The following is a 13,561-nucleotide window of genomic DNA, read 5'->3' on the forward strand; positions in this document are numbered from 1 at the left end:
TAATAAATTATAGCAAACATTCAACATAAGAAAGAGAGAACTTTTTATATTTCTAATAATTTGATAGATAGATGAAATCATTCATATTTTAATTTGCTTAAATATTTCAAATTTCAAATAAAATTTTTAGCATTTATTAAATATTGGGTGCAATATTTTTATAATGTGCAGATTGTTATAAAAATATAACTGTTAGTAATAGAATATTTTGTGAATGATTATTGGTGATAAGTATTTATATAGTTTACGAAAAAAATTTAAATTAAATATAACTAAATAGTTAATTTATTGAAATATAAGTAAAACTTCAGTTAAAAACTAAGAAAAATTATATGAATTAGCAAAAAAGTACAACTTCTAATTAAAACAATAACAAAGATTGAACTGCTTGTCTGATGTCGCTTATGTATGGGTATTCAGTGGCAGCACGCTTCAAAAATCTTGCAGCACACTGGCACAGTGGTTGAGAACTTCTGTGTTAATGTATTGTTTGGTTAATCCAATTGAAGTGGTCATAAATGTAAAATAATTGCTTTTAAGCTGCAAATTTCGTTTTTTACTATGCATCTGAAAATATTGATTCTGTGTATTTAATCTCCCAGTCTAGTTATTTTAGATTTAAAAATGAATTATATTTGCAGAAAACTTATTTTTCAATGACTTTTTCCATTCTCTGCGTTTTTGGTTGATATTATAATGCAGAAAGAACTGATTTCAGTGTGGAGTATTTGTTAATTCTGCTTTCATTCTTTCTTTTAAAAAGCTATACTTGTATTCCTTATCAGTTGAGAATTTACATTATGAACTTGAAATGATAAAGGAAATGACAATATTGAATAATGATTCCACTTACACAAAACATAAAAATGGAATTACTTTTGTTGAACTTTTATCTCCATTAAAAGTTTTTATCTCCCTTAAAGACCAAATACTAATTATAATGTTCATCATCAGAGATGCTTGTGGAAAAATTCCTGATGATAAACATTTTAGTTAGAAAGTATTTGGACTTTTTAAATTTTATATTGAATTTTTATCTTTGTTAAAACAGTTTTGTTATATATTTAAATAATGTCATGCATGCATTGTTTGCATCATTTACAATAATTGTTAATAAATTTTTATAGGATTCTTTTATCCTATAAATTATTAAAGTCAAATTATTTTTTTTTTTAAATTATCAATTGATTTTTATTTAAACTGTATATGATTTGCTTTAATGTTTTTGTCTTTATTTATATATATAACTTAGGACTTGTCATATACCAATGATGAGGCTTTTAAATTGTAGTGTTATTATTTTATTCACAAAATCATTCCTACAATTTCATAGTTATGCAGTATGCATTTTAGGAGAGACCACAATTCACTCCCCTTTTATCTTTAGAAATTTTCATGTGAAATTATAGTAATTATTTTGTTAATAAAATAATAACACTACAGTTTAAAAGCCTTATTATTGATGTATGACAATTCCTAAATATTCAAGCAAAGTGAACTTAAAAAAATGAATATATATGATTTGTTTAGATATAAAACAGCCATTGATTTTGGAATTCTTTATTAGATGAGAGAAATTAAGAGAGATAGAGCATAAGAGATATTATTAATAGTAAGAAAAGGTACAATATTAGTTAAATTGGCAAAAAAAAATAAGTGCTTTAGGTATGAACATTTTCATTACAAGATGTTAGAAACTTACTTTTAGTGCTGATTGTTTTTAATTGTATTTAGACAATCTTGTAAAACATAAACATTGCACTTATTAAAAAATACACTTTTAAATTTTTAATAAGATAATCTGGTTTCAAAGTTTTAAAATGAATTGTTTTTAAAATATTTTACAGACATTTTTTCATTTAATAATTGTAATTTAAAATTTAAATGCATTCATATTTTATTTTTTGTTTTTAAACTTGTTTTAAATGTGACTGAAATACTTTAAATAACAAATCAAAAGCATTTATTAATTACTTGATTTTTTTGCATAATTTTATTAAAGTATTGTTGATAAATATGTGAATCACATTGAATGGTTTTGTCAAGAAGAAAAAAATACTTTATGTATTATTTTAGTGTATTATAAATAAGTACAATGGAATCCTGATTATCTGAAGTAATGTGGACCAATGCTACTTCAGATAACTGAAAACTCATCAGAGTCAACAGATGGTCATGACCATTGCAGATTTGAAATTATTAATATAAAAGATATATATGGTATTGCTTTTAAGCCTCTTTATATGCCGTAGCACATTTAATCATATATAAGAACAACAGTTTTTATGTAATTTATTATACAACTAATGCATACAAGTTTTAAGAATAAAAATGTGTATTACTGTAGTTACATTTTAATATGAACAATTTGTCTCAAGTTGAACTTAAATGATAAAAGGTAACAGAAACAAATCATTTTGTAATACAAGTTATGATTTTAAACTTTTTCTTTTTTATGAATTATAGTATAAGAAAAGTAGTGTATTCACTTACAGGTGTGCCTCAAATAATTGGGGTTCTACTGAAAATAAATATAAAGTGAGTGATCAGTTAATGAACAGTTCGGATTACGAACAAATCAGATAACGAACACTTTCACAAAATATTTTTACGTTTGGACAGTGAACACTTTACAGAACAAACACAAGAAGAAGCGATGTAAAATATTGAATAGCGATTGGTCTTCCCTTCTCTTCAGGCAACAATGCAAAACTTTTCAGAGCATGGGAGACGTTGACATTGACACTCAACCTGGTATATACTGATTGGATAGTATTCCTCCGAACTTTGAAACTCTCCCTTGTAATTACAACCTTTTATTTTTCTGACAGAAACAATTCTTTTATAATATTTGTGAGACTGTTCGGTGGGCACTTGTTAAGTTTTGCATTGGTTTTTATTTTTGAAAGGCAAGAGTATAATAGCAAAGGTAGAGAGTGGGCAGAAGATGTCTGATGTTGCTGGATCAGTGGTGTGCCGTCATTGGAAGTGGTGGATGTGCCGCTTCCCTTGTATTTTCTAAAAAAATAAATATATATTAATTTTAATTATATGAAAATAATCGCACAATATTTTATTATAACCGCAATATATATCTTATTACAAATTTCTATACTACACATGAAAAAAAAAAGAAAAGATTGCTATTGTATATTCGAATATTAGTGGTGGAATGGAAGCGCTGTATTGTCAGCATCCAAAAAGCCAGATTCGTGCATGGACTTTACAGAGCACCAACCTCACCTGGTTTAGCTGGTGGAAGCCTAGGACCTTGGGTGGATGCTACACATATAACGCATCCAATTCTATCCAGGACCAGTTCTGGGCTGTTAGCCGCCCTTGCCCGATTACGTGAATCACGAGTAGATTTATAACTTAACCCAACTGATAAGAATTTACTGGTAAGTTTTTGTTCTGTATAGTTGACAGGAGTTAAAAAATCCATTAAAATATTTGATATTTTTATTACGTTCTTCGATTTTATATTACTCACGGATTTCAATGTTAAACCAGTGATATTATGATTTAGTATGTTCCATCTTTAAGGGGATGTAGAAAAAAACGTGTACAATTCTTATATAATGTTAAAAAATTAACTGTTTGGTAGTATCATTTACAACTAAATATAATGAATGAGAGAGATGCACAAGGTACAGAAAAAGCTCTAGAATTTATTTTCCTTAAATTTACAATTTATTTATCTATCTATATATATATAAATGAATGTATATGTGTGTGTGTGTGTCCTTCATGCATTACCATACCGTTTATCCAATTGCCATGAAACTTTGGAAAGTTTTTTAATACACTCCCGCGAAGGTTTCTGACATTTATCCTACGATAGATGGCGCGTGTGTATACGAGCATTTTGCTGTGTGTTCGATCGATTTCAAATTGTGAAGACCATTTCCCCCTCCAACAAATATCTCTATATATGCATTTGTTATTTATGATATTTGTAATAATTTTGTTTAATCACTTTATTTCAACTTTTTTTTACTAATTATGTATTTGCTCAAACTTTGTTAAAACCTTAACTGTATCTTGAACAACAACTGAAGTTGTAGAAGGAAATTCGCCTATTTTACCGATCTAGGGATCCCTCCTTATCCAAATTTTAATATCAACTCAAAATAATTTAAAAAGACAAATTACAATAAAATGGTTTATTATCCAACTATCAGAAATTTCACAACATGCCAAGGAAGAGAGGAAGGAGCAATTAAATAATCAAAATTATAAAGGATTAAAAAATATATATAAAAATGGGGAATATCGCACTTCTAACAATCTCTGCAAGTATGTGGGCTAAATTTAAAGAATCCACGCTTCTCGCATGTACAACTGTATGTGGCCAGCTCACACGTCGGAAAACATTCTGATTTATTTGTGTACGCACCAGACGGGAAACCAAAAAATATAGTGTATCCACAAGCACTCCAATAAATAAATAGAATTGAAACGACACTTTGAAATGTTTTCCTGATGAAAATTAATAATAATAATAAGTTTCAATAAAAATGATAAAATGTAAATTTAATTTTATCATAACGAGTTTGCTTGAATTTCGTTTCTTCTGAGATTACAGCAATGTGCGACAGGTAAGCTAGTCTTTGTCATAAAAATTTGTCTTTCCATTTTTTTCCCAAGACTACAAATATTCGAGTACAAAGTAACCGGTTTCGACTTATTTCTACTTAAGAAGTAGTTAAATAATTAAGCAATTAGGGAATTGGGGACATAAACAAAACCCTGACAAAAGAGCCGAAATTTTACTTAAACAAAAGCTTAACCGAACCATCTCTAGCCGAGTACAGTGGAGACTGATTTCTTCGTATTATTAATGTAATAAAGACAGAAATTTTTCCGAAAAGTTTCCGAGAGTGACTGAAAAGTGACTATTGGAAATTTGGAATTTTGGAAATTTCTGAGGACACTTGGTCTAAAACAAATTAGTTAGAAAACAAATGACTATTAAATTTAACATATTTAGATTTTTACAGCTATGGTGAGAAGCATTTAAAATCTACAACAGCCCTGTCGCGTCCTTTGAGATATACTAATGATGTGACAAAAGAGTATTTGACATTGACCGGTATCGGCACCCTGGGGATTTGGCAGTCCGCGTGTATGCACGCTCTGCAACCATCTTCGACTCCATCCATTAGCCACTCGTAAGGAGCTATTGCATTGTTTTAAGATTTAAAAAGTAAAGAATATTTTATGTTTTTATGTACGTTTTTTTACAAAACTATATTTAATTATAATTTTCTTTAAAAGTATATTCATACAATTGAAGAATATTTTCTACCAGGTATGTACCGGTACGTCCATCACACATTTTATTTCACCGAGTAAGTTTTTATTATTTTATTTTTAATCATAGCTCCTATATCGTGGTTAGAGATTTGGAATGTAATTGTGATATTAAAAATGCATTTAGAGAAGTCTACGGTTTTTACTGGTTTATCGAATAAACAATACCTAGACCATCACTGACGCACAATTGACTGATTGCCCCTGGATGTTGGCTTCTTACAGAAACACAGCTTCTCTATTATCAAATGTCACAGCATGCCACTGCTATGGATTGAACAGGTCTACAATTCTTACAGGCTGCAGTTCAGTCTTATCTAAGAAAGATACAGTATAATCAAGAAGACTCAAGCAGCTAAAGGAGTAACAAAAATCACATCTGAGAAATAAAGAACATTTAAGAGCTTATAATGAAACCTGAAACTGATCTGACGACAGAAGAACGGCAAGAAACTTGACGAGACATGTTTTCTTCTGAAAAAGAGGATTAATGCCAATATCTGCTATTAAAGATCTATTGAAGAAGTGGGAGGACATCACAACAATGATCTTAGAAAGGCATCCAAACCAGGCTGAGGTTAATAGGCTTGGGGATCTCTACAGTTACAATGTTATTAATTATTTCTGAAAAATCGTGAAGAAGAAAGAAAAGCAATTGACATTGGACAGATTCTTTAACTCCCACAAACGGAAAAAAACATGACTAATAAAAATGCAAGACTGTTTATATGTATTTTTATTATTACATATAAATAAACATAGTAAGAAAGTATATATTTTTTTATTTTTTGGGTCTACGGAACGAATTAATCAAATTTTCTAAAAAACGTATGGTAAATCGATAATCGGTTAACGAACAATACAAGTAGCGTACAAAGTCTTGGAACGGATTATGGTCATTAACCGATCACCCACTGTATTTAACTGTTCACATTGCAGTACAGTAATTTTATGATTGCACTGTAATATACTGTATAAAACTTATAACGAATATCTGTGTTACAATAAATGAGAATATAAACAGAATCCGTAGTTATGTAACGCTGTTGAAAAATTTTTTTTGGTATTTTATTAGAAACTCTTTAACTTAACAAAAATTAACTAAAACATTTTACGTACCAACGGGATTGTTATCCAAAAATGCTATCGGAGTTCGAATGATACAGCGAAACATATTGTTGTGAAGCTTGAAAGAAGCAATTGTAAAAAATTTGTATAACAAAAAACCAGAAGGTAACGACGTTAGAAATACAGCACATGTCAATCCTACATAAACATACATGTCGAAATATTTAGTATAGTAAAAATTTTTGTCTTTAATTTCCTTAAAAAAGCTTGTATTAGATGTCATATTTTCGAGATTCTCTTCATTTAGGCTATAGATTCTAATATCTTGCATCCTGAAAATATTAAATAAAAATTAAACTTTCTGGCATTTTTAAGATGTGTTTGATAGCAAAATACAACTAAACTAATTCAGACTGTTAAATAAAGGTGAAACTGTATATATAAATTATGTTGAAAATCTACCGAATAATAAAGTATTCAGTAGTTGGAATAAAACGGTATATATACATGAAATAATTTTAAAGAAAATATAAGCAGCGTCTTATAATTTATTTTGAAATTTATAGCTGTGATCGTCATCGTTATACGAATGACTTTAATGCAGATGAAAACCATCTTGGAATCATTGAGAAACATTGCCCATACTTTGATATATTCCTACCTGCTAAAAAATCAACGTTGAAATCTACTGCTACAAAGCTTGACAGTGGGACAAGATATCAAGTGAATCAGATAACTTTTTCTAATGTACTTAGTCTACCTGCCTTAATGATGCAGTACAGTAAAAACAAAACTGTTTGTTTGTTAATTTATGGCAACGCAACACTTAAGCGATCTGCCTAGGGGGAATGCCTTTCGGGAAATCGTTTTAAGGGAAACTGGCTCCTATTTAAGCGTTACAGCTGTGAGAAAACTCCTCGCCAACCTGTCTGAGCGAGGATCGAACCCACTACTGAACTCCCAGTGTTCAGGATACAAAGATAGTTTGACCAGTGGTGGGCTCGTAAAAATGCAATTATGTTTGATGTTTAGTGCAAAAATGTTTTAAATATTTTTATCATTCGAAAATATTATTTCAGTAAAGTACTGAAATAAATGTTTTTTCTGCTGACATTGAGTTTCAAGTTTAAATTTAAAAAATAAATTTATTTGTCTAGGATTTATAAATTATTTTATAGTAACTCTTTAAAAAATATGTATATATAAATACTTNTACATATAAATAAACATAGTAAGAAAGTATATATTTTTTTATTTTTTGGGTCTCCAGAATGAATTAATCAAATTCCTATAAAAACCTATGGTAAATTGATAATCAGTTAACGAACAATTTGGATAGCAAACAAAGTCTTGGAATGGATTATGTTCATTAACCGATCATCCACTTTATATAACAATAATGTAGATTTTGCTACAAAATTATTTGTTTTTCAGATTGTTTTCTGAGTAGTCCATGTAGTCTTTCTCCTGATTTGCAAATCCACCTTCTTCATGTTCTTGGTGCTATATTAAGTGGAGCACAGGTATGAACATTTTATTAAAATTTTTAAAATATATAAATATTATCGGAAAATAATTATTAAACATTGATTATTTGATACAGTAGACTTGTTTTATAATGTTTCTCAATTTAGTGATATAATAACTATTTTAGAATCACCATGATATAATAATTAATTTAGAAGATCCTGACTGATTTCCCATAAGCTTACACTTATACTGTTTGCTTTTTGTATGTAATGCTGTTTTGCTATTGATATAATGACTCTGTAAATAGTTAGAATCCTGTCAGAGCAACTTTTCTAACATTGAATCAGCAAATGTGCAAATAAAAATTAATCCCTCTTTTAGATAAAAATACGCCTTAACATTTAAAAATGTTTTTAAATAAAAATTACATAAATTGTATAAATAAATATAATTTTGATGATGAACTAAATGAGAAAAATTAAAATTTGTAAAAGTGAAAATTTTTTACAATTTCTTTCAACACTCAATGATAATTCCAATGATAATAAAGTTAATTCACATTCATAGAATCTAGTAACAGTTGTTTGATTATTTGATTTTTCATTTTTCTAACTCAACTGTCATTTAATTATTAAAAGCAAATTTATGTAGTGATATATTTTTACTTCTTAAATTATTTCAAATAATATAATTTTAAAAGATAGTTTTTTAAGTTTTGGAGTATATTTCTTATGTAGGTTATAGGAAATTATATGCTGTAATTGGCACAGATTCTAAACAGATTGTTGGAGAATGGGCATTATCTACTATAGGTCTAAGCTGTTGGCTCAGTTTATGGGTTTTACAAAGGGAAGAGCCTCCAGGTGTCAGGAGAGGGAGTGCAGGCATTTTCAGGCTAAATTTTCTTGCTAATTCAGATTGTGCAAAAGTGTTCACTTTATTTTGTAGCTTGCTGACATATTTTGTTCAATTTGAATACATTCTCTGGAATCAGTATAGTGTTCCAAGAGTTTGACAAATGTGGTTTCCTTTAATAATACAATGTTCCTACTTTTATGAGTCTTGAGTAACATATTACTTTTTTTGAGCAACTTCTGTCTTTTCACGATGTTATCCCATCCTTCTTTATCTTCCTCATTCCACAATGATTTTTTAATTAAGATTTTTTTAAAGCAATCCACATATCTTTACACTACATTGTGAGTCCACAGAATATATTCAAGTTGAATGTAAATATGTTGATAAGCTCCCAGAATAAAGTGAACACTTTTGCACAATCTAAGTTATAAAGAAAACTTGGCCTGAAACATGCCTGCACTTTCTCTCCTTATATCCAGAGGATCTTCACATTTACGAAAACCATAAACCAGCCAACAGCTTAGACAGATAGTAGACAAGGCTCATTTTCCAACAATTTGTTTAGAAAGAAAAATCCATCTGTTACTACAAGATTTTCTTAGAGGTTACCAATACAAAGTGGCCAATTCTGTGGACCTTACATCCAAGTTAAAATCAATTGAATTAACAAGAGTAGAGCAACTTTCACTGCTGGATTTTACTTTGTTGACTCTATCCTTCAATAAAACTTGAAACATGCTTTTGTGCACTAAGATATGCTTTATTTATTATAGTATAGGATACACAAATACCGTCAGAAGATCTTGAACTTACCACACTTAATATGCTTCTCCTCCTTTTTAGCATTAATTAAAACAATACAACACATGTACAGAGAATACCAATGACAAGCACTACCCTTATGTGAATTGGTTACATATTTTGTTGAACATAAGTCCTAAGAGGCTTCTTTTCAAGCATAAATTTGAACATAAGATATATAGACAACATTTTTATTATGAGCATATAAGAACAACTGTTGCTTAACCCTAGCTTTAGATCAGTCCAGCAATGCAAAAATCTACTACTTAGACCTAGAAATTGAGTTAATACTTGAGAAGATAATTACAAGAGTCTACTGCAAGCTAATGTATTAAGCTGTTTTCTTATCATCTGACTCCAACAACCCCAGGAGATACAAAACTGCAGCCTTTAGGCCCTTATAAACTGAACATATGCCTATTGCTCTCTTGTGGTAGACACTAAACAAGAAATAAGATATATTAGGGAAATAGCCTTCAAACATGGGTACAGCACAAATTTTATATCCAGCCTAATTTAAGATTTGAAAGCTAGGAGCAATAGATGCAACGAGATGAATAACAACATGAAGCAGAAAAAGGATAGTTCTAAACTATGAGCCTAGGCTACATAACTTGTACACAAAAATAGCAGCTCACATAAACCAAAAAGTAGCCTATACAAGTTTCCTTATACTAAATATGGAACCTGTTACCGGTGTAATTTTGCATGAAAAAAATCTTCCTTTCACAAACGTTTTCGAACTGTCGAGATAGCTCTTCTTCAGGTAGAGAAAAAATTCCGATGGAACACTTCGAAAAATGGAACGTAGATATTTAAATAAAAAATCGAATCTAAAAATAGAATGCAGATGTTTAAACAAAAAATCTGAAACTCGCATAAGACGTTCCTCCCAAACATCTTACTCTATAGGAGGTATGTGGACGACATCCTCATCATGTGGAAGACAATACCTGACATCTCAAATTTCGTACAAACTGTTAACGATAATCCCTACAGCCTAACGCTAGAAATGGAACAATCTAGCAATATTGAGGTCCACCTTTTTGATATAAACATTAAAGTAGAAGGATCCGCCATCATCACTTCAGTATACCGTAAACCTTATGCTGCCTCTATATACATACCGGTAGGTTCATCCGACCCATTCACCTACAAGGCTGCAGCATTTAATACTTTGATTAAAAGGGCCTTTTCCCACTCGTCCACCACGCAAGCCCTCAACACCGAATTGAATTACATCCGACCCATTCACCTACGAGGCTGCAGCATTTAATACTTTGATTAAAAGGGCCTTTTCCCACTCGTCCACCACGCAAGCCCTCAACACCGAATTGAATTATATCAAGAGGATAGCAGCCAAGCACGGTTACCATGGTCTAACACACCGTCTAATTGAGCGACATCAACACTCACAATACACACCCACTACGCGTACGAAGACCAATACTGACCATGATGAACATACACGCCTCCCAGTCACCTTTAACCCATACATTAAAGCAATATACACTGAGATCGCTGGAAAACAATTACAAATAGCCTATAGAAGATGCCCAACAATCTACGACATCCTCAGAAATGGCAAAGGCAGTCCGGTTCGTAGCAGGCTTCCTGGCGTGTACTTTATCCCGCTGAAAGATAACAGATGTAATGAGAACCTTGTCTATATCGGCTCAACCAAGCGATCTTTAAACACCAGAGTACAAGAGCATCAAGCAGACCTTCGGCATGGGTGGTACACCACGGCCCTAACCACCTTTGCATCTGATCCCGATATAGAACCGGAGTTCGACAAAGCTGGCATCATCGACACTACGCCCCACCTGGAACATCTAAAATGGTGGGAAGCTATATCCATCTGAAAGGCTAACCACCTGACCACATGTATAAACCGGAAAGATGAGATTAATCTTTCTATAGCGTGGCAGGCCCTCATAAATGACGATCTATAAATATCAACATCAGTGCACGAATGCGCATGACCGTCTTAATGGTTTTTCGTTATGCGAGTTTCAGATTTTTTGTTTAAACATCTGCATTCTATTTTTAGATTCGGTTTTTTATTTAAATATCTACATTCCATTTTTCCAAGTGTTCCGTTGGAATTTTTTCTCTACCTGAAGAAGAGCTATCTTGACAGCTCGAAAACGTTTGTGAAAGGAAGATTTTTTTCACGCAAAATTACACCAGTAACAGGTTCTGTATTTAATATTTCATTCCCGGTGTCAGAGTGAAGTTAATTTACAAGTTTCCTTATTGTATTTAAACTGCTACCTAATGGTAATGATGAAATAAATCTACTAAGGGGCTTCTGGGGTCTATAGAATACCATTAATTGATATAAGATTTAACACTCACTTAGACTCTGATAGATTGTTAACTATCAGAATTAAAGATCATGTATGCAACATTCAGAAATGGAGGTACTGTACTGGCCCAATTTATGAGTGAGCCTGGGGTGAGGAGAGGCAAAAATAATACAAAGAATTTATGATGATCAAAACTCAGAACTGCTGAAGCTGTTGAAATTTAGACATTAAATCTGCTGCAAAAGCATTGCTTGCCATGGATTGAATTTTATGTTTGTCCCTTAAAAAATATGTTGTAATCTTTAATTTTGAAATATTTTTTAATTTTTGTTAACAGAACCAAGAAAGTAAGATATAAAAGAGGCAAAAGTATGGCAATTTGTCAAAAAATGACCCCCAAGATTTTTACATTTTTGACTTGGGATCTTGAAATGTCAAGAAATGCAAAAAAAAAACTTTGGGATTTATATGGTATGGATGTTTGTTTGTGTGGCATGATTTTGTTCATCCAATTTAAAACTTAATAACTCCTGTGCTTTTTGTTGAAAAGTTCTGAAATTCTGCAGGGAGGATTGTGTATTACAGGGATTGTTGCTATTAAATTTTGGTGGATTTAAATCATAATTAAAAATATGAAAAATTTTCTATAACGAAATCTTATAACCGATGGCATCACAAACAGTTTTAAATGTTGCTGGGAAAGTTAAGCAACTTGTTGCTCAATTTTTGAAATATGTTTTAAAAACTTTTATTTAACATCATTGAAGTGTAGAATGCTTCATATTTTGAATATTTATGTTTGTTCAGATTTTTGTGAAAAGTTCATCGAAAAAATTCTTTTATTGAATGTACGGTACAAGTTCATTTAAAGGGTGTAAAAAAGTTCTTGTAATCTGAGGAGAACCATTAAACTTGCTGAAAACATTTGTTTTCTTCCATCAGGAGTCACAGCAGTGACTCCCCGACAAGTGAAAAAGTCACTGACTGACTACATATACAGGAATCAGAGTTGCTGATTTTTGGGGGTCAATTTCGCTGCTCCCAAATATCTGAAGTAATTCTGAATATCTCATTCAAAAGAAAATTGTTTTCTTAGGTAGTGTGCAAAATCAAGATTTTCTGTAATGCAGTTGCCAAAATATAAGCAATTGAAAGGTGCAAAAATCATCACAAAACTGTATTTTCTTTTCCTTTTTTTTTTTCATCCAGCACTGCAGATGCTTGTAGAGAAAAACTACTTAGAAAGTCCAAATTTTAAAGTTATCTCTAATTATTTTAAATATTTAAATATTTTCTCTAAATTATTTTAAACTTAAATTTTTAACTTTATTAGAAAGTTCAAATTTTAAATTTCAAGTCTTTCTCATTATCAGTGAGATGGGAGTTTGCAGGAGTTACCCATAGAGCTAATTCAGTTTTACATCTTAATTTTATGCTTACAAAGATAAAATTTCATGGAAACAAATGAGTTTTGTTCAAAATTTTTCTTAGAATTACAAAAGTTCAAATTTATGCCAATTAAAACTTTTTATAATGATTTTTCTAAATGGCATATCAAAAGTCCTGGTTGGCAGCATGTTTGATTTGCAGTGTGTTGGTCAGCAACACATTCAGATGGGAGTGCATTTGGTCTATGGCACATTCAATCACCTAGTGCCGGCCGAATTGTACATCATCATCTTGTGTCTTGACATAATAATACAATTATTAAACAAAAACAATTGATATCCAAACAA

General features: G+C 30.8%; 1 protein-coding gene across 1 annotated transcript; it reads left to right on the forward strand.

Annotated features, from left to right (window-relative positions):
• The first annotated feature begins 10,364 nt into the window (after positions 1–10,364).
• Positions 10,365–12,821, forward strand: LOC111618961. The gene is made up of 2 exons (XM_023360591.1): positions 10,365–10,672; positions 10,776–12,821. The coding sequence occupies exons 1-2, from the start codon at positions 10,451–10,453 to the stop codon at positions 11,376–11,378; spliced, it is 825 nt and encodes a 274-aa protein (XP_023216359.1). The 5' UTR covers positions 10,365–10,450; the 3' UTR covers positions 11,379–12,821.
• The last annotated feature ends 740 nt before the right edge of the window (positions 12,822–13,561 follow it).

The sequence above is a fragment of the Centruroides sculpturatus genome, unplaced genomic scaffold (assembly GCF_000671375.1).
Source record: "Centruroides sculpturatus isolate CEXI.00-Female unplaced genomic scaffold, Cexi_2.0 scaffold66, whole genome shotgun sequence".
Lineage (NCBI taxonomy): Eukaryota > Metazoa > Arthropoda > Arachnida > Scorpiones > Buthidae > Centruroides > Centruroides sculpturatus.